This window comes from Apodemus sylvaticus, chromosome 5, assembly GCF_947179515.1.
Source record: "Apodemus sylvaticus chromosome 5, mApoSyl1.1, whole genome shotgun sequence".
Lineage (NCBI taxonomy): Eukaryota > Metazoa > Chordata > Mammalia > Rodentia > Muridae > Apodemus > Apodemus sylvaticus.
Window position 1 is genome coordinate 161586063 of NC_067476.1, and position 25672 is coordinate 161611734.

Genomic DNA, 25672 nt, shown 5'->3' on the forward strand with positions numbered 1-25672 from the left:
CTAGAGTTTGAGGCAGTCACTTAAAGACGCCATCTCAGACTGAGGATCTTGAGAGGGACAGACAGACTTCTCCAGACTACTCCTTACAGTCCTCACCAATGCCCCAAAATCCAGGACAGAAACAAAAACCAATCTCTGCATTCATTTTCAAGAATTGCAATTTCTTCTTTAAAAATATTTTTTAGAATTATTTTTATTTTATTTTTTATTTTCGATTATTTTATTTTATTTTTATTTTATTTTATGTGTAGGATTGTTTTGCCTAGATGTCTGTGTACCAAATGTGCTTGTGCTGATGGAGGTGAGTAGACGGTGTTGGATCCCCTGGAACTGGAGTTATAGATGATTGTGAGCCACCATATGGCTGCTGAGAACTGGAACCAGGTCCTCTGTCAGAGTGCCCAGTGCTCATGGTGGCTGAGCCATCTCTGCAGCCCTGTGGCCCTATACTTAAATCTCCCAATATTAATTGATAAACACTCAATGTCTGAACATACTGATTTAAGGGTCGGGAATTCAGAGCCTTTGAGACTCTTTCTTTGGATGCTAGAGGCATTGTGCAGTTGCTACTGAAGTTGCTGTGAATGGTATCTTTTTGGGAGGACAACGACTGGACATACATGAACATTTGAGTTCCACATAGAGCACACCTGTCCTCCCAGAGCTGGAGAAGAAGACACAGTAGGATCCCATATACATATCCATGAGTACATACATGCATGCACACACACATGAATACATACATGTACAAACTCACGTGAATACATACATGCGCACACATGAATACATACATGCACACACATGAATACATAATATGCACACACACATGAATACGTACATGCACACACTCACATGAACACATACATGCATGCATGCAAACAACTATTTCTCTTTAGGTAAATAGTTAGAAATAGAAATACAGTCTGTTGCAGGCAACAAGTGCCATTGTGTGTCTGAGCAGAAACAAAACAACCCGATAATATCATGCACTGCTGTGAGGGGAGCTGGCTGCAACTAGACACGTGTAGAGTGTCTTCATTTCCTGTGAAACCTCAAATCCCACTGTGTCATCACATGATCCTGAATTAAGATAGATACCAGTCAGATAGTAATGGTTCACAACTTTAGTCCCAGCACTCAGGAGGCAGAGGCAGATGGATCTGAGTTGCAGGCCAGCCAGGACTACACAGATAAACCCTGACTCAAAAAACCAAAACCCAAAACAAACCAAACAAAAAACATAGATAGATAGATAGATAGATAGATAGATAGATAGATGGATGGATGGATGGATGGATGGATGGATGGATAGATAGATAGATAGATAGATAGATAGATAGATAGATAGATAGGTAGGTAGAAGATCCCCATGTGTTCCCTGTGCCCTCCACGGGCACACTTGGTGGTGACCTAGTGGAAGATGGTACCAATGGCTATGATACTTATGATTTCAGTTCATATCCTACAGACCAGAGTTGTATGTATGATCTGTATGAGTTGTATTTACTGATAATAAATTCGAAATGAAAGTGGACAAATCTTAACCATGTTTAATTCACCACTCAAGAGGACAATAACCCCACCACATACATATATGAATAACAGAGATTTACTTGAAATAACCATATGTGTCAGATTCTGTGTAATGAGAGGAGCAGGGCTATTTGGTGCTTTGTCGAGCTGTTAGTGTCTGGCTTAGTGGGAGACATCTGGGTTCTCCTCTGCATTTCTGTTTAATCAGTTGTGAATGCTGTTCAGTTGAAAGATGTGCAGAGAGTCTGGTTTCCCACGTGTCTGCACTTGGAAAGATCTGAATAGTTTGAATAGGGAATTCTGGGTTTTCTCTTTTGAGACTATACCCAAACTCTACAGTGTCAGTGTCCCAGACATTGGTAAATGATATGAAATCTATATCTACTTGAATGAGCTTCCATTGATGCTGTAACTCTCCCAGGATACTCACAGAGATGCTTTCACCTTAGAGAAAGAGGCAGCAACATAGAAAGAACTAATCCAACTGAGGCCAGCTCAGTGAACCCATGAACTTACTGGAGTCCTTCCAGTAACAACATGGGGGAGGGTCACCTACAGGAACGTGGGTGACTCCTGGGCAGCCATATCACCTGTAAGCCCCGTCCCAGCATGAGGGACAGCTTGCTAAAGCTGCATTTCTTCTGTTCCCTGTGGGACCGGCCATCAGCTCCACAGATGCATCCCCTGCTCTGGACCCTTTGCCTATGTCTTAGTTCTATATCCTCAGGCCTAGGTTCATGTGCACTTGTGCGTGTATATGTATGTGTGCATGTGTGTGCACGCATGTGTGTATTTGCACATGTGTGTATATGTGTACATGTATGTGTGCATGTGTGTGCACGCATGTGTGTATTTGCACATGTGTGTATATATGTGTACACGTATGTGTGCATGTGTGTGTGTGAAGGTTTCTGTTGCTGCGATGAACACCATGGCCTGTGCCGCAAGCTCCACTCTGAGCCATCTCACTGACCGATCAAAATACCCTTTATGAAAATTCATCAAATGTTAACTTTTTGCCCCATTTGCTTTATCACATGTTTCCAATATGCACACTTTTGCTGCCTCTCCCTTTTCTTCTTAAATACACACACTCTGGCATGCTATTAGCTTGGGATTCCATTGCAGTACCTGTCTTTGTGTTTCCACAGTCTTGTATATGGATTTTTTGAGAGAGAGAGAGAGAGAGAGAGAGAGAGAGAGAGAGAGAGAGAGAGAGACTATTTCTCAATAATTCCTATTGTGTGGTACTATCAACCACACAATAGGAATTCTCAGTGAAATGCCAAGTTCTATTATTTTACCAATTACCGTAAATAAAGGAATAGAAGCAGAGATGGAAAAGAATCCCAGTTGAGCCCTCATCATCAGATGACATTTGGTGTTAACCCGTGTGCAAGCATGTCTACCTTCGTGCTGACTCTGGGTAGCTGAGGTTAGTTCTGTCTCCTTCAATGGTTGAATATCCCTTCCATTAGCAGTGCCACACCAGAGTCTTTTGGTTCATTTCCTATAGTTAGGGACAAGGTGGTCATAAATTGAGTTGCAGTTAACAAGACATCATAGCTATTGGCACTAAACACAGGGCTGGGACATGGCTCAGCAGGAGAGTGCTTAGTTAGCACCCAGGAGGAGCCGCTGGGCTCCATCTGTAGAACTGTGAAACAGGAATCGAAATGCAGAGGTGCTTTTTGGGTAATTGTGCTACTTCTGGCAGTTGCTATAGGATACTGATAAGGGCATTAATTAATGACACTAATTAATTAGTGTCATTTTTGCTTTAAGGCCAGAGTCACTAACAGCTTCCAAGAGGAAGTTGATGGTTGTCTTAATCACCCCGGTGGGTCTGGGAGTCAGTTCTGATGAAAGAGGCCAGAGTCTGCTCTTCGCCCATCGGCAGTGGGGCTGGGTTCTTCAGTGCCTTGTTCATGGTTGTTTTGTACAGCATAGAATTGTAGCCAGATGTGGTCTTCAGGTGCTGACAGTGAACCCCAGGGATACCTTCATGTCTAACTAGAGTAACCTGGGAAGATTAGAAAGCAGCCAACAGTGCAAGCCTGCAGGATTGGACAGCACATCCCTGTTTATTAAAATGCCCCAGTTCTGATCAGGTTTAAGGGTGGGTAGTGTGATACCCACCTCTGTGAACATCACCCTCCCTCTCATGCTGCTGAGTGTTCTTATTTCCATCCATTCCCTTTATAAATAAGTCATTCCAAAAAGCTTAAGTTATTGCATATACAGATGAGTAGGACAAAAGCTAGTGTCGGCAGAATATGTCCTATATGTCCATTGTGACATATAGGTTGCATAATGGACTTAATGAGAAACAAACCATTGGGTTACATTCTATACAGATGCCCTTGCCTGGCAAATGTCTGAGGCCACAGTCTGAACCTAAGACTGAGTTCCATTCACTTTTTTTTACAGAGATATAGCAAATGTCTAAGGGCATTGGCGACTGGACAAAGAAACATTTCTACCCATGTCTGGCTTGTGAAGCAGGCCCTTATTGGGCTTACTGCCGGGGAGGTAGATTATCCACAAATGGCTGCATCACTGGGAAGTCCTCCTACACCTCAGCATGGATACCGACCATAGCAACTTGAATGGTTTCATAGTTAAACGTCCACCCTCTAAATCAGTGGTTCTCAACCTTTCCTAATGCTGTGACCCTTTAACACATTTCCTCGTGTTATATTGACCCAGAACCATAAAATTATCTTTATTGTTACTTCATAACTGTAATCTTGCTGCTGCTATTAATCACAATGTAAATATTTTGGGTATTAGAGGTTTGCCAAAGTGCTTGCAACCCATAGGTTGATAACTGCTGCTCTAAATACTATAGTTTCCCCAAAGTCTGTGTTCATCTGGGACAGGGCTATATGTTGGGGGAAGAGAAAAGAGGGGTTGGAATCTCCATTAGGCTATTTTCTTATTGCTATAGGCCACACAGTCATACCTGATAGATAATAATGTTTAATGCTTTTTTTTTTTTTGCAAAGTCTTAAAGCCATCTCACTAACCTTGTAAAATCAGTGGGCAGTCTGTGCCTCACCCTTAGGAATGACAGCAGCTGTAAAGATCACAGATAGTTGCAATGCCCAGGATCAGATGGTAGCGCTTGGTGCAGAAAGAAACAGGACATGCATGTTCTGCCAGCTCATAGTGCCCAGCTATGAAGCTCAGACACACAGATCCAGGCTGTTAAGCTCCACACTTTCCTTACTGACACTGTCATCCTGATCCCTGTAGGGACAAAGCCACCAGCCTCTACAGCGATTCAAGAGAAGATGGGTTCTTACCACCCTGGAACTGCAGGAGGAAGACCAAGGGCCCTTTCCTAAACTGGTTGGGGAGGTAAGAACATTCTTGACCTCTGTGCACAGAATGTCTTTTCTGGAGAGGACTCTTTGAAAGGATTTCTGCTGGCATGTGTGAATTATCTCTTTAGGGAAAGAAGCCAAGATCACACCACTCATTTTAAAAAGGGACTTAACAGTGTCCTTGCTAGGTACCTGCCTGATTTAGGGCCCAACAGTGGATAAGAGTAGGGGCAACATGGATGGGGCCCTGGATGCCTGATTTCTACCAATTATACTTCTTCGATTCTGAGGATGCACTTTTGTGCTGTGGCTTCTCCCTGTGGCTGGGAGGAAACTAACTCTTAACATGCAGGTCTGTTTCACTGACCCATGCAAGCATTCACTTTGTTTCTTTAAATCCATTCTTAACTGCAGGGAGAGATCATTAAAATGCTTGTTTTGCTACAGGCATGTTGGTAGTAAGCCAGGCAACCTGAATGTGATCCTGAAGACCATATAGAGGAAGGAGAAAGCTAGCTCCTGGTAGTTGTTCTCCAACCACCACTGGCATGTACACACACACACACACACACACAAACACACACATACACCCACACATACATGCACGCACATATACACACATACACGCACATATATACTCATACACACACATACACACACACATATACACACACAAACACATACATACACGCACATATACACACATACACGCACATATATACACATACACACACATATATACACATACACACATACACGCACATATATACTCATACACACACATACACACACACATATACACACACAAACACACACCCACACCCACACATACATACACGCACATATACACACATACACACACATATATACACATACACACATACACACACAAACACACACATATACCCACACACACATACACGCACACACATACATGCACATATATACACACACACACACACACACACACACACACACACGCACACACTCACAAATGATGTTGATGTAATAATTTAAGAAAGAATAAGAAGGGTAAAGAAAGTGCTACTCTTCTTAAAAAGTTGCGTGTGTAGCTCTTCTCTTTCTCCTTCTCTCTAGACAAAGCCCACAAAAGCACATAGGTATGTGTTCTTCCAGATACTTCCATGAGGTTTAGAATGTGAATGTGCACAGCCATCTTGTGACTTGCCTTTCTGGTTTAAGAGCCTGGCTGCCAGGCTTTGCTGACAGGGCACATAGTCAACTCTCCAGGGGGCAGCAGAATATCCAGAGCCATGGAAACGGCTGCTCAGCGCGTCGCTCTTTCTAGCCACACGCACATGTGTGCTTTCTCCAGTTTCTCTATTCCAGTCCACGCAGCAACCTCTATTTTATTGTTTAAAAAGTCTTATTCTTATTTCTAATTGTGGGTGCATATCAGTGCAAACATCTGTGGAACCAGAGGAGTAGGATCTCACTGGACCTGGAGTTGTAGGTGGCTGCAAGCCTCCTGAAACAGGTGCTGGCACCCACACTCTAGGTTTCTGCGAGAGCAAAAGTGAACACCCTTAACCACTGAGCCAGCTCTGCAGTCTTGGATTTTTTTTTTTTATTATTTGTAATGCCATGTGCATGTGTGTGTCCTTGCACAGGCTTGGGCACATAAGTGCAAGTGTCTGCAGAGGCCACAGGCGTCAGAGCTCCAGAGCTAGAGAGCTGCAGGCAGTGGCAAGCCGTGCGGGTACTGGAACTGAAACGCTCGCTTTCTGTAAGAACACTGAGCACTTCTTAACCACTGAGCCAGCTCTGCCCCAGTATCTTTGTTCCCATGGTTCTGCTAAGCCCTTTGCCTCCTTAGCAACCCTTTGGAAGTGACGGCTTGTTTCTATTCCTGAAAGATGTCTTGGTTCTTAGCCTTGCTTTTTGAAGATCACTGTGGTTTATTCTCAGACTCCTTCAAATTTTTTTTTTCTGTTTTCCTCCTTCCAGCTCTTCAATAATATGTCAAAGAATGTGTCACTGATGTATTTAATCAGAGGACCTGGTGTGGACGAATTTCCAGAGATTGGGTTATTCTCTATAGAAGATCACCAGAGTGGAAAAATATATGTTCACCGCCCCGTTGATCGAGAAGTGACACCATCTTTCATGGTATCTAAAATGGGATGTGGTTTAAGATTGGGTTTAATGCAAAGCTCCTGTAAGGGGTTGAACTTGGGAAGCACTTGTTGGCTAACACTGTTGGGATCCAGGAAGTTAGTACACTTCTCAGTATGTCAAGTTCTGGAGGTCCACAGGAGACACAGCTAATTCTGAAGTTATCTATAGACTTTACTACAATGGGTGTAAGGAGCCACCAACAGGCTTTCTGACCACTGTCCAGTGGGATTAAGGGATCATCTGCAAAATGCTATGATTTGGTTCCTGACAGGTGACCTTGGGAGTAGAAGAGAAGCTACCTCTAGACCCTGGGTGGCAGCTGCTGAGGGAAAGTTTGTTGACCAGCTACTGTGGCCCATGTGGACTCAGGGATTTTATCACTACAGGGACTTCTATGCAGTTGAAATTCAAGTTTCAAACCAGGAAAGAAAATTACAAAGAAAAAGGCCTCAAGTCACGGGGTGGTGTATCATGTTCCCAACTCCCCCAGGGACATAGGTTGTCACCCTTTGTTCTCATGGACTTGTGGAGCAGGGCTTGGCTGTCACTTAACCCCTTCAGGGTAGGAATATGGTGTTTACTATCTGAGAAAAGTAATTTATGAAGTGTTCTTCCAGCAACCTCAAAATACATACATAACAACAAAATGTAAACCTTGAAGTCACCAGAAGGCTTCGACTCATGTTTAAAGACATAGGAATTCTCCTCAAACCCTACCAGATGCAGAGTTGAATCTGTGACTTCTCTAGATCTCCTGCCTCCCTGTCTCCAGGACTTACAGAGTTAGTAACAAAGTAAGAGATAAGCTGAAGGGGCTTCTCCTTTCATAGTAAACAATAGCACCGGAGGATCATGAGAAAATGCAGATTCGGGGCTGGGCTGATGGCTCGGTAGGCAGGGTGCTTGCCGACCAAGCATGAGACCCTGAGTATGATTCCCAGAACCCAGGTCAAAAGCTACAGATTGTGTGCAGCTGTCACATCAGAGCTGGGGACACAGAGACAGGAGGATCCTTGCCAGCCAGCCAGTCCAGAGATCGGTGAGCTCCAATTGATCCAGAGACACTCTTTCAAAAAATACTGCGGAGACACTGGGGCAGACACGTGATGTGGGCCTCTGGTCTCTGCACACAGGTGCACGCATGCACACATTGTGCAGATTCCTTTGTTCATTTGGATAGGTCCAGGCAGTCGGTATCTCTAAGGAGCCCTGAAGGGATGCCGGGGCTACTGTTCTGCTGCTGTGCTGACAGGAACGGGCCCTGTGCACAGCAGCAGCAGGAGGTTTAACAAGATTGAACTGAGTGTTTAGCCTCAGTGTGGTTGGCCTAGCTGGTTTGCTTTAAATGCTTTGAATGACATGATTGGAACTGACATGAAAGTCACAGGCTTGACAAGATGTCTGCTGCCTAGGAGCCTTTTCTGGAACTTGGGGTTGAGATGGCTGCATTGTTCAAATTACAAATAGTTTCCAGACACCATTTAGAACAAAAAGGTGTAGTATGTTAGGGATATGCATCACACCGTAGGGGCCAGATGTAAGGTAATCTCCACTTGGACATGGTTTAAGCCAATAGAAAGTCTTTATTAGCTGTCCAGGGACTACACTGGAGTTTGGGACACCAGTGTAGTCCTGAGACTTTCTTGGGTTGGGTTTTTAAGCACCCCATATCCTGGGTTGAAACCCCTCAGTTAGCAAGAATAGTTAGCCAGATGCAGAACTACAGAAGCCAGAAAGCAAAGTTAGTACATCCAGAAACTTTCCAAGGACTGTGGTCTTTGATGGACCAGGTCTTTGTTCTCTCTTTGGCAGGTGGCGCTTTCTGTATTCTGGGTCCCAAGGACTGTGTGGTACTTCCACTATGGCATCAGTTGTGCTAGGTCTAGGGACATGCTATCCCATGTCATCAGGATAACATCTGCCTTGAAAGACACTTTACATTTACCCAGTGTGGTGGTGAGAATATGCTTGGCCCAGGGAGTGGCACTATTAGGAGGTGTGGCTTTGTTGGAGTAGGTGTGGCATTATTGGAGGAAGTGTGTTACTGTGGGGGTGGGCAGTGAGACCCTCCTCCTAACCACATGGAAGCTGGTCTTCTCCTGTTTACCTTCTAAACAAGACATAGAACTCTCAGTTCCTCTAGCACCATGCCTGCCAGTATGCTGCCATGCTCCCATCTTGATAATGAACTGAACCTCTGAACCTGCAAGTCAGCCTTACTTAAATATCCTTTATAAGAGTTGCCTTGACCATGGTGTCCATTCACAGCAATGAAGCACTAAGACACTGTGTGTGTGTGTGTGGGGGGTGTTTAACACCAATTGTTCACCCTCTTCTGTGTCTGAATATCCTTCTTGTTCGGACATTGGCAAATCTTGGTCCAGCAAGACCTCATTTTAACTTGATTGCATTGCAAGGACACACACACACACACACACACACACACACTTCCATGTGTATTTCTGTGCATGTGGAGGTTGAGTGTCTTCCTCTGTTACTCCCCACCTTACTTTTCCAGACAAGATCTCTCAATGAACCAAGACCCATCAATTTTTCAGGCTGGCTATCCAGCTAGCTAGGAGGACATGTTGTCTCCACATCCCCAAGATTAGAATACAGATGCATGATGTGATGACTGGCTTTTTTATGGGTCCTCAGGATCCCAACTCTTTTTGCATGATAAACACTTTACTAACTAGGTGATCTCGCTAACCCCCACAGTGGTCCTTTATATAGATTCATCTAAATATTCAAATTCTCTGAAAAATCAAGTCATCTCATTTGACTGTGATGTTTCATAAAGGACAACAGAGTGGGACTTATGTGCCACCATCTTCACCCCATCATCCTCTGTTCTGTGATATTGATTCACTTTCTCCTTAATGTCTGAATTTTCTGGAACATGTGTATTTGTGTTTGGTTTTAAAGTCTATCTCACCCAACAGAGTGTGGATTCTAAAAAGTTCAAGACCCTGGCCTTCCTCAAGACCATCCCTTTAAGGTCAAGAGCAGGGCCTTTCATGTGGTAGTTTCTCAGATAAGTACATTGGATGAATAGGTGAGATGCCAGGCTGGTAAAATCAAGTCTTATCTCTAGGGTCCAGGAAGCCTCCCTACCTAATCATACCTACCAAAAAGATGAGCTTTAGTATCAGCCATGGTAGCTGCGAATGTGTCCTTATTGGACCATTGGGTCTTTGCGGTGCAATCAAGTTAAGATGTGGTCATACTGGGCCAGGTGGGCCAATGTCTAAAGAAGAAGAAGGAGAAGGAGGAGGAGAAGAAGGAGGAGGAAGAAGAGGAAGAGAAGGGAGAGGAGGAGGAAGAGAAGGAGAAGAAGGAGGAGGAGAAGGAGAAGGAGGAGAAGGAGGAGAAGGAGGAGGAAGACAAGGAGAAGGAGGAGAAGGAGGAGGAAGACAAGGAGAAGGTGGAGGAGAAGGAGGAGGAGGAGGAGGAAGAGAAGGAAAAGAAGGCGGAGGAGAAGGAGGAAGAAAAGGAGGAGGAGGATAAGGAGGAGGAAAAGAAGAAGGAGAAGAAGGAGAAGGAGGAGAAGGAGGAAGAGGAAGAAAAGAAGGAGAAGGAGGAGGAGAAGGAGGAGGAGGAGGAAGAAAAAGAGAAGGAGGAGAAGGAGGAGAAGGAGAAGGAGGAGGAAGAGAAGGAAAAGAAGGAGGAGGAGAAGGAGGAAGAAGAGGAGAAGGAGGAGGAAAAGAAGGAGAAGAAGGAGAAAGAAGAGAAGGAGGAGAAGCAGAAGGAGGAGAAGGAGGAGGAAGAGAAGGAAGAGGAGGAGGAAGAAGAGGAAGAGGAAGAGGAAGAGGAGAATATTCAGACAGAGAAGAGAATGAGTACTTCGGGTTAAACTATGAGGAGATGGTGGCAGAGACTTGAGTGACACCAGCCAGGGATAAGTCCAGGGATTCTTGGGCTCACCAGTGACCAGAAGCCCCACGAAGAGAAGCCTGAGCTTCTCCACCTCAGGCTCCCGCCATAATGGGTTTCAGTTCCAGCTTCTAAAACATGAGAACAAATTCCACCATAATCGTGAGACTATCACCCTCAGGTGGAGGTCCCCAGAAGTGGAAAGTGTCATTAGCTACATGTCACCCAGCATGTCTTACTCTAATGGGCCACTTCTCTTCTCAAGGGTTATTGGTTTTGGGATACTGGAAAGACAGGAAGTCACTAAGAACCAAGGAAACACTGAGGCTGCAAAGAGAAACCCCAGAAGCTTGCTATTCCCTGATGCAACTTGAGGGGCATGTGTCTTAGTCAGGGTTTCTATTCCTGCCCAAAACATCATGTCCAAGAAGCAAGTTGGAGAGGAAAGGATCTATTTGGCTTACACTTCCACATTGCTGTTTATCATCAAAGGAAGTCAGGACTGGAGCTCACACAGGGTAGGAACCTGGAGGCAGGAGCTGATGCAGAGGCCATGGAGGGATGTTTCTTACTAGACTGCTTCCCCTGGCTTGCTCAGTTTGCTTTCTTATAGAACTCAGGACCGCCAGCCCAGGGGTGGCCCCACCCACAATGGGCCCTCCCACTCTTGATCACTAATTGAGGAAATGCCTTACTTACAGCTGGATCTCATGGAGGAATTTCCTCAAGGGAGGCTCCTTTCTCTGTGATAACTCCAGCTTGTCAATTCAAGTTGACACACGAAACCAGTCAGTAAGGGGGTGGGTAGTCTCTAAAATTAGACAAAACATGTAGAATTTGGGTTTGGGAAGTGGAGGGTGTGAACTCTCTTGTTAATGCTATAAACCTAAAAGAAATCTGTAAAAATCTACTGAGAACTGCAGTATGATTCTTGATGGATTCACAAAGAATGTCCTCCCTTCCCTGTGTAGGAATCTCTTCTGTTTATTTTAAATCTTCTCAGTTTCACAGGACACAAGCACCTATTCCAACCCATCCTTTTACACTCTTTCAAATAATTATATATCGACCATCCATGCTCCGCCAGCCCGACCCACTTCTAAGTCATGCATGTAACTGATTTCCTGTTGTGCCTTGGGCATTTAAGACGCTTCCTCTGCTAGTCTGGGTGTGAGGCTATAGATCTTGTGTGTGTAATTACAAATGGCCATATGGCGGTCCGTCATGCAAGCGCTGCACGGTCTGTTTATCCAAGGGTGTAAATCTCCGGGCTATAACAAAAGGCTGAAAACCATTCCAAGTACAGAAAGCACTGGTGGTATTTCCTTTCTGCATTGTTTCTGAGTCACCTGGAATTCCTTCACATCTTGCCAATGAATAAACAGTACTCAGGCTCTCGGGCATCTGTCAGAACTAAAGGTCTCAGATGTAGCTTTTAGGATAATAAATGGAATATAAAATAATAAACACAAAACAAACACATGGTTCTTGTTTAAGTGGGAGGATTACAGTTGGCCCAGTCTGAGAGCTAGAAGTCAGGGTGATTAAGGAGCAGAGAGCTGCCAGCGCGGCCATGAATTATGGAGGACGAGGGAGCAACAGAGTAGGAGAGAGCCAATTTGCTTGTGAAAACTTTAAAAATGTATGCCAGAATCCCTGAGGCAGAGTAGCTCGGGAGTAGGAGCCCTGCAGCATCCGTCAGCCTTACCCGAGGAGACCGAAGCTGCCCGGGTTAGTTTGAAGATGCATGGTGAGAAGAGGAAGGCTAGACACGTGCTTCAGGGTCTGTTATCTGCCTGCAGCTGGGTTCTTCTACCTCCTTCTGGGGTTGAAGAGCCAATCACCCTCTCTCTGGAACAGACAGCACAGGCTGCTTCCTATGGCTTCTGCGAGGGTGGGACAGGTCCATCTGTCTGCCTGTGTACCTCTACCCCTTCTTTAAGGAACTCAGTTTTCCTGACACCCTCAGCAAGATCCTGTGTCTGCTGAGGTCCTGCTGTGGAGTGGTCCTGGGCTTGCAGGATCTCTGTACTGCAGCTCATGGGCACTGTGTACCTTTTGCTACAACTGAGTTCCTGCAGGCTCCCAGCAGGTTCTGTCCCTGTAGCCTCCCAGCCTTTAGCAGATCAAACCTTGCAATCTAGAGCAAGGAAAATAAATCAGCGAGGCAGGCTACAGTCATTTAAACATTTAAAAACATACACACATCTCTCTCACATGCAGTCACATATATATATATATATATATACATATATGTATATATATATATGTATGTATATATATATATATATATATATATATAGAGAGAGAGAGAGAGAGAGAGAGAGAGAGAGAGAGAGAGAGGGAGGGAGAGGGAGACCAATTTTTATTTTATAATTAATGGCAAATTTTAAGTTTTGTAGTCATCATTGCCTTATTTTAATATTGCAATCAGTGGGATGTACCTTTTACAGCATTTTCAGATTCGTGAAAGAACAGAATAGCATGTGGAGGGAGTTCCCAGAATTCCCTGCGTCAGCATCTTGCCCCGAGTGATGTCATCTCTGTTGTAACTAATGAGCTAGGGTTTTATGTATTACCGACCAAAGCCAATGCTCCCTACTTCCTGTCCAGATGCACTCTTGGTGTTTTGCATCGCACGGGCTGATAAAGAGCCCTCATCACAGCCTCCTGCAGAGTAGCTTCCCTGCTCCAGAGTGCCCTAGGCTCTACACACTCCCCACTCATTTATTGAGAACCACAAGTTTCTATTATCTATACACATTTGCCATTGACAGGCTATAATGGAGCTACACTCCTACAGTTTATAGCCCCTTTAGGATGTTTTCTTTAAAAAAAAACCTATGGGCATATGTGTGTGCATATGTATCTGCATGTGTGTGTATGTATGTACATGTGTTATCGCACTGTAAGTACATGTGCATATGCGTTATGTGCATGTGTGTAAAAATGCATGCATGCATGTGTGTGTGTGTTCTGGTTTCATTTCTGATGCAGTGACAAAGCGCTCTGACAAGAAGCAACTGAGGGAAGAAAGGGTTTATGTCTTTCTTTCAAAGGTAAGATCTGTAGTAATGTCTCTTCTTACATTTGTGATCTTGACACCCTCTTTTAGCCTTGTCCTTTCTCTGTACCCCTTGCCCCTCATCAGTTTTTCTAGAGCCTTGTTAATTTGATCAGTCATTTAAATGATTAGCGTCAGTTCCATGACAGCTGTTTGGCATCATGGTTAATCTTCTCCAATCTTTGTTATTTTACTTCTGTCTGGGCTAATTTGCTCAGCTTTCCCAAGGGTTCTTAACACACAAGCTTAACTTACTTGTTCGATGCCTCTGGGAAGGGAGGAATCTCAGACCCTCTAGAGAGGCTTGCGAGTGAACTAGTGAACTTCTATTAACTTAATGTGTCAATGACTGTGCTGGGTCCTCTGGGCATTCCCCTCCCCCAAACCCATACATGGCTACTATTCTTAAGGCTCAGTAATAGTCACTGTGTCTTCCTTTATCCAGAGAACACTGAAAAGTTGTAGAAACAGCTCCCCAACACCTCCATCCAAATGGAGAAATCAAGTTTGACCTTGATAACCAATGAGGAGTTTCCCCAAACCTGTTTGCATCTGGTCTTCAGGAGCCTGTGTTTGGTCCCTGGGGCAACGTGGTACAAGGTGCCGACGTAGTTCCTACCTTGGAACTGCACCACACATCTTTGCGTTAGTAGCTCCCAGAGTCTTCAGGTAGACACAACCACACTGTTCACTGTTTTCTGCTTCCCAGGTTTACTTTGATGCTGTAGATCGATCCACAGGGAAAGTTGTGGATGAATCCCTGATTTTCAACATTAGAATCAGAGATGTGAATGATCATGCACCCCAATTCCCTGAGAAGGAATTTAACGTCAGTGTGAAAGAGAGCCAAGCCGCAGGTGTGTTGGGATGTGTGGTACTGTGTGTGCACTCCTGTCTTTGCCCTGGATGGCTTATTTATTTATTTTTTACCTCCCTGCTTTGATATTGATGAGGACTTTGATCCTCCGTCACCCAGGAAGACTTTTCAGGACTCACGTTTCAAAGGTTGCAGGTCCAGAACCACAGAAGTCTTCACTCTGCAGGCTTCATTTTGTGGTTGGCCCTTCCAAGCTGTGGCCATCTGAAGAGCTGATGTGTAAATGCAGCCTAGCACCCAGCCACACCTGGAGGGGCAGAGGTGGAGCTGTGGGAGGCTCACAAGAAGCTTTGCCTATCTGTAGAATGGCAGGAAGGTGACTAGCATCTGGGCTTCAGAAACTAAGTCTCTACATGCCAAGCTAATGTTTCTAGAAGGAGAACCTATGTTTATAACTAAAGCCATGTTTAGTATTGTAGTCTTTGGAATGCTTCAAGAACTAAAAATATGGCGATAGAGAGCATTTCCAGAAGCTTTTAAAGTTGCAGTATTTTTTTCCTTTGTGTTTTTTATGCATGATTTCATAAAATTTGTGTTGCATGTGCTCATGCTTTATCAGGTTTTATAGATGAATGTTCACATAGGTACTATTCATGACAGCAGAAAATACAAATGTATTAATACTTAAACATTTATAGATACCATGTTTTTTTCTGTATATGTGTATTTCCTTTTTGTTGAAGAACTTTTGGGGGGGGGTCAGTGAAATGGCTCCAATGGTGACGTGTTGCTAAAACCAGAGGTCCCAGCGCCGGAATAGAGGAGGAGGGAGAGAACAATCTCCAGGAAGCTGTTCTTTCATCTCCCCCTTGTCCTGTGGCATGCATGACCCCATCACACAGACATAGAATAAAGAGGAATAGGTCACCTACAGCACTTCTCCGCACATTTTGTACATGAGGTTTGTGTTTGTTTGTTTGTTTGTTTGTTTGTTTTTTGTGGACAATCTCTGAGGTATCTCCTCAGTCTCCTACTGCTGTTTTGTTGATGCCTTCTAAAAAGTATGTTTGTAAAGTGCATTTGAGAAACATACTCAAGGTAAGCTGTGCTGCAGTCAGGCATCATTCATGAGGTCTAAGCTCTGGGGAAGAAAGGTGGATGCTGCAAACAGGCCAGAACTGGAGAGGGTCACGTATCCATTCGGCAGCAATGACCGACCCTAGGGTCACAATGACCATGTGGGAAGCGCTGTCTGTGCATCTGCACATTTTTTCCTATTATGGATAACACCTTCATACACTTCCTCAGCCTTTTTTTTGTAATCATTTATTTGTTGTGCCATTTTCTGTTTATATTTTCTGTTAATATGAATGCCACTTCCTTCTTGGTCACAGCCTCCTCTGTCTACATGAAGAGCACAAACTTGCCACATGAATTTCAAATATATTATTTGGTTCATTATTTACTTTTACATTTTGTCTGTGTATTTTTTTCTATACATTTAAAAAACTTCTTCATCTGTCAGTTTTGTCCTGTACTCTTCTGCGATGGCAATCACGACAGGAAGGCTCTTTGAAGTTTAGCCTTGGTTTAATATCCACCTGTGTCTTGTATTGTGAGTCTCTATGATGGATTCTCATTTAAATATCTCATTCATTCTGGTGTGTGCCCCGATGGCATTTGGCAAAGACATTTCCCTCTTTCTACTTTGACAAACTGCCTTTAGCCACCAATAACATTCTCAAAAAACTTCTTTCTAGGTCAACCTATTTTTCAGTTGTTAACGGTCGATTTGGACCAAGAAAACACTCCAAACTCTCAAGTCCTTTATTTCCTCGTCTCTCAAACGCCATTACTGAGAGAAAGTGGCTTTCGGATTGATCTCATCAGCGGGGAAGTGCGACTCTCGGGATGCTTACATTATGAGGTTATGTAGATTTTTATCATTTTAAAAGCACCAGGGCCGGTGAGCTAACTGCTGACAGAGTGCTTGCTACACTAGCAGGCAGACCCAGGCTCCAGCTGAGGAGAACCTGTAAACAACATCTGAGTACTCTAGCAGAGTTCCTGTTGTCCCAGAGCTACAGAGGCAGAGACAGCCACATATCTAGAGTGTCCCCTGCCAAGCAGGCTGGCCAAACCGGTGAGCTCCAGGCTCAGAGAGAGAGAGAGAGAGAGAGAGAGAGAGAGAGAGAGAGAGAGAGAGAATTGAAAACAAAGCAGACAATGCCCAGGGTTGACCTCTGGTGGGCCCCGCACACTGTTGGGAATCGTCTGCGTTTAACTCTTGCTATGGAAATTGCTAGAAGGAAATATCCTTATTAATGTCCCCCTTTCCTGTGTTTGTGAGGCTTAGCATTCCTTTTCCTCCCTAGTAGACTGTTCCTCAGTTCACACTGATCATCAGAGCAAGCGATTGTGGAGAGCCGTCCCTGTCATCCACTGCCACCATTCACATCAGTGTGGAAGACAGCAACAACCACATGCCCACATTTACGAAAGACCGGGTAAGTCATAGGCTGCATGAGCTCCCGGGCCTCTCACAAAAGGTCCCCGAGTCCTAGGCTTAGGTACTTCTACTGGGTCATGAGCAAGATACATACAATTTTCCAGAGTGACCTAAACTGGAACCAAGGAGTCTACCTGGAGCTCGACAGAGTCCTGCCTGTAAAGTACTCGCTGCCTGAGTGTGAGGACCTGAGAATGACACCCATATAAAACTCTGGACATGGTGGTATCCACTGAGGACAAATAGAGGATGCATGGGGTCTGGTTGGCGGCCATCTTTGCCTAGCTGGTGAGCCATAGGTCTCAATGGGTCCCATCTCAAACAAGCAAGGTTGGAACCTTCAGGATGACTCAGTGGGCAAAAGAACTTGCTGCCACCCTGACGCCCCTGGAATGCAGATAGAAGGAGAGAACTGACTCCTAAGTCACCTTTTGGGGGCTCATGAAAGTGTATGGGCATGCACACAAACAGTGATTCTGAGAGGGGTTTCCCTTGGTGACCCAGTAAACACCCTGCATCCCTCCTGGGTGCTCCAAGCCTCTGGTTCTTTCATCTTCTTCATCTTGTTCTATTTAATGAATTCATTTATTCTAGTTTCTGCCTAATCCCTTTCCCCTCAACCCCCATGCATCCATTGTCAGCTCCTGGCCTGGGAGATAGTTATTATCATTATTAATTTTATTTTTTGCCAGCACTTAGTAACTGTTGCATTAATGATTCAAACAATTAATTTTTAAAATGTGTCATTTAAAATTTTTAATTACATAAACCAACGTGGAATGTTTTCAGATGAAAGTGTCTCATCCAGGAGTTTATACGAACGGTAAAATAATCTTACAGCTAAACCTTGTATCAGAATCTTCCCCTGGCTTAGGACAAATCTATGTGCTCAAATGTAAGCCTGGAAAAAAAAATACATCACCATCCTGCTGTGCTTGCTCAGAGACATACCACTAAAAAATTATTGAAAACCAAGCCATTTCAAGGAACCACGTGTGCTGGAAAGAGGGTCACCTTGATCCAAACAAATCTCTCCCCTGTTGGGGAAGAGCTAGGATACTTAAAGCTCATGGGCTTAGATGTGTATTGCATCTTGAAAATTCTCAGCACAATAATGCACTGAGTGTCTTTAAAATCACCCAGAGGTAGACACAGAGTCTCAGGGAGCACCAGTTGTAACGCCATTTGTAGGAAGGATTCTGCTCCTGAGTCAATGGTATTTTCTACTATAAGTAGATGAATGCCAAGTGCCTGAAGGCTGCTGGCTTCTTCCTGAGGACCCACCTCTCCCTCTTCTCTTTTCCTGCTCTCTTCCTTCACTTCCTGTCCTCCTCCTCTCACTTCCCGCATTCCTCCTCTTGCTTCCTGCCCTCCTCCTTCAGTTTCCTGTTCTCTTCCACCTCTCCCTTCCTGCGTTCCTTCTCCATGTTGTCTCTGTGCCCGTGACATGGAAATGATGATTGTTTCTTCCAGTATGAGATTCAGATTTCTGAAGGTCAAATCGAACGGGGCTTGTTGTATCTCCCTGTCCAAGATGGAGACTCTCCATTTACACCAGCATGGAGAACGCAATTCAACATAAGTGATGGCAACGAGGAGGGGCATTTTGACATCATGACTGACCCTGAGACCAACCAAGGGTTGTTAAGTATTATCAAGGTAAAGTCAAGACCTGGTGGTGGCCGGTGTTGTGGTCCCTGTCTGGAGGACAAGTCATAATTCCTGAGGGACTGGTAGCTGTTAAACACTCACTGTGTTTATCACTCACAGCGCTTATTGTACCCTGTGCAACCCTTAGAAGAATGCAGGGGCAGATGAGCCCTTTGTCTAGAGGCCAGGGCTCCTCCTAAAGAAGTGATAATAGCCAACTTTTTAAAATCTTATTTGATTCTTTGATACTGCTCTTGGAAATAAAATTTACTATGTTCACATGAGCCCTGGAGGCTGGATGTGGTGGGTTTTTTTTTTTTTCTGATTCAATGAAAGTAAACTTAAAATTTTATTTATTTTCTTGGTAAAGGGTTTCGAGTATGGCAGAATGGCCTTGAACCCACTATGTAGTAGAGTATTCCCTTGAATTCCTGGTCTTGTCTCTAACTCTGGAGTGCTGGGATTGTGGGTGTGCACTCCCATGCTTGCTTTACGTGGTGCTGTGGATCAAGCACGGTACCTTGTGTGTGCAAGGCAAGGGCAGTATTGCTTGGGCCACATTCCCATTTCCTTTAAACATGCTTCTCCAACTAAAAGTTCTTTTGATCTCCTGGGTTTAAATCATTTTACGTCTGAAGTGCAAACACTGGGGCATTTGTGTGGGTTGTCATGTGTGATGAGCACAAGGATCTGTCTACTATATGCAGTGGAGTATCTGGGCCTGGAGGAAAATACGCTTGCCATATTTTATAGGTGAGGACATTGAAGATCAGACGCATAGTTGAGAGAGTGGATTCTGACAGGACAGGCAGACTCCAATGTTCTTGGTCTATGTGGCTTTCAAGGAGACCTAAGGATGGCCAGTGCTTTTCACAGAACAGCAAGTCAATTGGAAGGGCCAACTGGAGTCATTATATCTGCGCAGAGTCAAGATTCTGCCTGTTAGCTGAACAAGATTCAGGAAATTTCAAGGAGTGACAGTCCACACACTGTGCATGGCAAGGTCCCTGGCAGCCTTCTGCAGAGTCACCCGCCACTGAGTTATTTGTCAGAAGTCATCTAGCAAAGGCTAAGACATGCAAGCATCTTTTCTGGAGATGATCTGTCATTCTTGAGTGGCCTTCAATGGGTGAACTGTGAGATGCAAGCTCAACAAATACTTCATCCCATTTGCTTTTGCTGCTGACAAGCCTTTTCCACCACTATTACAGAGACTGATGATTCCTGGCCCTTAGGCCACCCTATTGGGCAAATTTCCTGCAGATCAACATGAAAATGTACTCTCCTGTAATAATGCTGTATAGATGATTCGATGATTTCACGATTCCTAATAATGATTTTATAAACTCTTAAATTGATACAAGTAATCCCCCCCATAGAATAAAGTTACAAATAGAGTTCTGAAAACCTTCATGTGTCACGGGATAATTGCACTAGGATAATAAAGCAGACTTGGAACAAATTTGTGATCAAGAAAAAAACATTCATTTTAGGTTAAGTTCAAGGATTAAGCCATACGTGTTCACTATGATTAAGCAAGGCCATGTGAAACTGTTGCTTTGAACTTATAATGAGCTTATAGAACAAAACACTGCTTTGAACTTAATATCCACATCTTTCTGCAACTCTCCTTCTGCACAACATTTCATCTGTGAGGTAATTTTATGAAGAACTTTTGTCTAAGAAGGACTAAATTGCCAAAGATAAAAAATAAAATGTGACTGGGGGCTCAGCCCCATCTACGAAATGTATATATGTATATGTATGTCTGCCTATATGTATGTATAAACATCTGTGTATAGGTAGGTATATATGTTAAATATGCATTAGCACTTGTGGAGTTGTTGAGACAGGTGGTCAGGCCTAGCCAAATCAAAGTGTGTGTGTCTGTGTGTCTGTGTCTGTGTGTGTCTTTGTGTGTGTGTGTGTGTGTGAGTGTATGTGTGTGTGTATGTGCTTGAATCTTGAATTATCTTTTCTTTCACTTCTTTTCTCTCTGGCTTATAAAGAGTTAATGAGCCCCAAGCCTCTTACCTGGCCATGGAGGGGCCTTTGAGCCAGAGAAAAACTTAGGTCTTTTTTTTGTTTTGTTTTGTTTTGTTTGTTTGTTTGTTTTTACTATTTCCCCTGCAATTATCAGCTGGAATCAAACTACAGGAAGTCAACATTCTTTTGGTTTTAGAATGGCAAAGAGTTAAAAGAAGAGAAAAATTACCAAAAGTAAGCAGTTCTTGGCCACAGAATAGCAATGAGTTAAATACAGAAGACTCATCAAAGAGAAAGCAGCTTTGGCCCTGCTGACTCCAAGCCCCTTCCCTGCCTTCCTTGGGAAACTGGGTGTCTGGATTATGCACACACACACACACACACACACACACACACACACACACACACACACCTCAAAGTTCTTCAAACCTCCTGACTCTGTCAGCCCTTCCATGTCCCTGCCCACTTTGTACCCTGAGTAACTATGATCATTAGCATCTATATTTCTCGAAGTTCCTCTGATTTTTTTTTTCCTGTGGTGTGGTTAACACTTAAATGTTTCATGAGTTCTGGTTTTTGTTGCATTTTTCATCACTGTCTGATGGATGGGGGCTCTGTGCAGCCAGGAGAGGAGGAGGAGAGAGTGAGCCCCATAAGTGATTTGAAAGGGATCTGAAGACCGGCTTTTGATCATGTCCACCCTCTGTTGGATTCCTGATGACTCTGTGGAGCTTCCTCCAGCCAGGGGAGCAGTGGGTACTAATCAAGCCCCCTCTTACCTTGGCAGCCTTTGGATTATGAAACCCAAGTAGCCCACAGCCTCATCATTGTTGTGGAGAACCAGGAGCAGCTCTTCCTTTGTAAAGAGGGCCAACTGCAGCCGTTGAGGAAGGCGATGGCCAGCACCACGGTGAGCGTGCAGGTGCTGGACACCAATGACCCGCCAGCCTTTCACCCTAGGAGCTTCATCGTCAGTGAGGAGGATGGAGCCTGGCCTGCCATCCAGCTGGGATATTTCAATGCCACAGACCCAGACAGGACTGGCAGCCAGATAAGGTGGGCACAGAGGAGCAGGAAGTGTGGCTGGCTCTGACGGGCAGGGCGGGGACTATTGGCCATGGCTGCTGCAGAGTGTTGCTAAGACTGGTTCAGTCCAAAGAGTAAAAACATAGGTGAATCCCCATTGGCTGGGTGAATCCAACTCATTCTGCAGCTCCTGGCTAGGTTGGCCTAACTTCCATTCCCATGCATTAGCCCAACGCAGTCACACCCTCACCTGCAGCTCCCTCCTGGAGCCTCCCCACTTATTTCCTTTCATAGCCTATATATATGTATAGTATGGGTGTGTGTATGTATAAATCCGAGTTATATTTCTTGTCTCTCTTTCCAGATGTCATAGCTTCTAGGTAAACAATTTTGCTAATTCTTAATATTTTAAGTGATATATTTAATAGCCAAATATTTTTGACTGTAAGAGTTCAGTCTGTGGCACCAAATGCATTCACACACCACCCAGAACATCTTTTGTTTCCAGAAGGAAGCTCTGTGATCATCAAACATCAGCTCCCTGGGTCCCTTCCCAGTTAGTTCCCTTTTCAAGTCTCCAGGACATCCTATAGCATGGTGTCAGGCAGGGTGTTGGCTTGGGTGTCTTCTATGGCATGGTAGATGTGTCCAGAGAGTAGAGTTTTACCTTGTACTGTCTATTGTACATTGGTTGTGGTTAGTTACTTTTTAATGACCACATTTGCCTTAAGGGCATTTTCAGGCTAAGATAATCTGTGTTTGAACTTTTGAGTTTCTGCCCTTGGCTTGTGAACATTATAACACCACAGGAACTACTGGAACCTTCTCTAACTGGTAAAGTTGTGGATGAGAAAAAAGCTATGGCCCATTGGCTATCAAGAGGGGATCATTGTGAACCCTGTTAGAAGCATTTTCCCAGTTGAGGAAGACAAAGCCCATGGAGATGCTGCCCTTATCTGGCCCTTTCTTTCTTTCTTTCTTTCTTTCTTTCTTTCTTTCTTTCTTTCTTTCTTTCTTTCTTTCTTTCTTTCTTTTATTGAATATCATCTTCATTTACATTGCCAATGGTAAAACCTTCCCTGATTTCCCCCCCTCCCCAAAGACCCCCAACCCCTCCTCCCACCCCCTGCCTCCATGTATATGCCCCTCCACCTGACCCACTCCCACCTCAACCCCCTCAATTTCCCTTTGTTGGGCATCTATTGAACCTTCACCTGACCAAGGACCACTCCTCCCACTGATGCCCAAAAGGCATTCCTCTGCCACAATTTTGGCTGGAACCATGTGTACCCCTTGGTTGATGGTTCAGTCCCTGGGAGTCCTGGGGTGTCTGAGTGGCTGAAATCATTGTTCTTCCCATGGAGCTGTAAACCCCTTGAGCTCCTCCAGACTACCCTCCAGCTCCTCCATTGGGGACCCCACACCCAGTCCAATGATTGGCTGCTAGCATCTGCCTCTGTATTTGTAAGGCTCTGGAAAGGTCCCTCCAGAGACAACTATGGCATGCTTCTTTTGGAATACACTTCTTGTCGTCCATAGTAGTGTCGGGGTTTGGTTACTATTTATAGGATGAATCTCCAGGTAGGGCAGTCGCTGGTGGCCTTTACTTCAGTCTCTGCTCCATACTTTGTTTCCCTTATTGCTCCTGTGAGTATTATGTTCCATTTCTCAGGAGAACCAAACCACCCTCACTTAAGTCCTCTTTCTTCTTGAGCTTCCTGTGCTGGGTGAATCTTAACTTGTTTATTTTGAGCATTTGGACTAACATTCGCTTATTAGTGAGTGCACACCATGTGCGTTCTTTTGTGACTCGTTCAGGATGACACTTTCTAGTTCTATCTATTTGCCTAAGAATTTCATGAATTCATTGTTTTTAATAGCTGAATAGTACTCCATTGTGTATATATACCATAGTTTCTGTATCCATTCTTCTGTTGAAGGACATCTGGGTTATTTCAAGCTTCTGGCTATTATAAATAAGTCAGCTATGAACATAGTGGAGCATGTGTCCTTATTACATGTAGGAGCATCTTCTGGGTATATGTATCTGTCCCCTTTTCTTTACCTGAGCTTTGCTGCTGCTGCTGCTGGCTGAGTACAGGAATTCTGTAATGTGGTCCCACCAGAGGCATAGTGGTTAGCAACCAGACACACTTCCAGTGGGTATCATCTGATGGCAGCCACTCCCAGAAATCCTAGAGTCTTCTGTCTATTGCTTAAAATGGTTCCATGTTCACAAGGTGAGGAGTAGGAAAATGATCCTCACTTAGGTGAGGGAATCATTTGGAATCTGCTACAACGCAGACACTGCAAGAGGAGTCAGATTTGTGTGTCTGTGGTACACTGTAGTGAACAGGAAGCCACCACCTACTGATACCTGAAGACTGGTTCTGCTCCCACACCAAGTGTTTCCCAAGGCACACCACCTAGAGAAGGACATGTATTCTTGTGATCCTAGACTTGGTACATTGTTGAGTCTTCACTGTCATCCCTTAGCCTTCAAACTCAAAGCACTTGGGTGAGCATTTGGATTTCAACTGTCTTTGGATCCCCAAATGACTTGTGATGGGAATTGTAGTTATCTTAGTCAGCATTTCTATTGCTGTGGAGAGATGCCATTACCACGGCAACTCTTGAAAAGGAAAGCATTTAATCGTGTCTTGCTCGCAGTTTCAGAGGTTTAGTCATTATCATGGTAGCAGGAAACATGTAGTCACACATAGAGCTGGACAAGTAGCCAAGAGTTCTCCATCCAGATCCACAGGCAGCAGGAAGAGCAAGAGCCTTTCCTTTGGCTTGGCTTGGGCTTTGGAAACCTCAAACTCCCAGCGACAGACTTCCTCCTAATCCTTTCAAGTAGTGCTACTCTGTGGTGACCAAGCCTACAGGGTCATTCTTATTCAAACTATCACAGAAGTTCTATAATATATTTTTATTTGTTATTAAGAATATTTTTTGAGGAAAGGTCTTAAAGTCTCTTTGTAGCCAAAGATGGTCTTGAACTCATGGTCGCTTGACTCTATATCCCAAGTGCTGGGATGATGAGCATGTACCACCATGCCTATGATTTGTCTTGTGGTAAAACTTCACCATTAAAAGAAAAATGTGTGTGTGTTCTTTCTACAAGTTACAAACTGGTTCATGATCCAGCAAATTGGGTGACTGTGGATGAGAAATCAGGAGTGGTCACCACCAAGAGGCAAATAGACCGGGAGTCCCCTCATGTGAATGACAGCTTCTATACAATCGTCGTCCATGCGGTTGACAATGGTGAGTGCTGAGGTGAAGCTGGGAATGAACAGTGCTGGCTCTGGCCTCCTGAGGGAGGCCATTTTTAGCATCACTGAGGAAATTATAAAATAAATGTTGTTTTCACTTTGCCTCTATGCTAGAGATTATTTCTGATAATAACTCCCATAATGGCAAACCAGGGACCGATACTGCCAAAAGAGGGGCAGTGTTCACTCAGCAGAGACAATTAGGCCAGCCAGGAGTCTGCAGTCACACCCACCCGTCTCATCTGCCCGTAAGATAATGAGTAGCTCTTTGTCAAGCCCAACGACGTGTGATAAATATTTAGCAGTTTCCCATACCTGGGATGGCTCGTCAGCTCCAGCAAATGTGACTGAGTGGAATGCATTTGTCATAAACCAGGACGAGTGATTTTTAAAAACATGTCCTAGCACATTTCTCTATATTCCCACAAGGCCGAAGTTAAACGCATCCAAATAGAAAGCTGTGTG

At 44.3% G+C, this 25672-nt stretch overlaps 1 protein-coding gene across 1 annotated transcript in view; it reads left to right on the plus strand.

Moving 5' to 3' along the window:
* The window catches only part of Cdh26 (cadherin 26), a 54109-nt gene that overhangs the window by 8868 nt on the left and 19569 nt on the right, over positions 1 to 25672 (plus strand). Inside the window, exons 2-9 of the mRNA XM_052181742.1 lie at positions 4792 to 4896; positions 6831 to 6992; positions 14651 to 14798; positions 16519 to 16685; positions 17137 to 17265; positions 18741 to 18926; positions 21691 to 21959; positions 25057 to 25199. Coding sequence (XP_052037702.1) covers positions 4792 to 4896; positions 6831 to 6992; positions 14651 to 14798; positions 16519 to 16685; positions 17137 to 17265; positions 18741 to 18926; positions 21691 to 21959; positions 25057 to 25199 — 1309 coding nt within the window. The remainder of the gene's footprint in view (positions 1 to 4791; positions 4897 to 6830; positions 6993 to 14650; positions 14799 to 16518; positions 16686 to 17136; positions 17266 to 18740; positions 18927 to 21690; positions 21960 to 25056; positions 25200 to 25672) is intronic.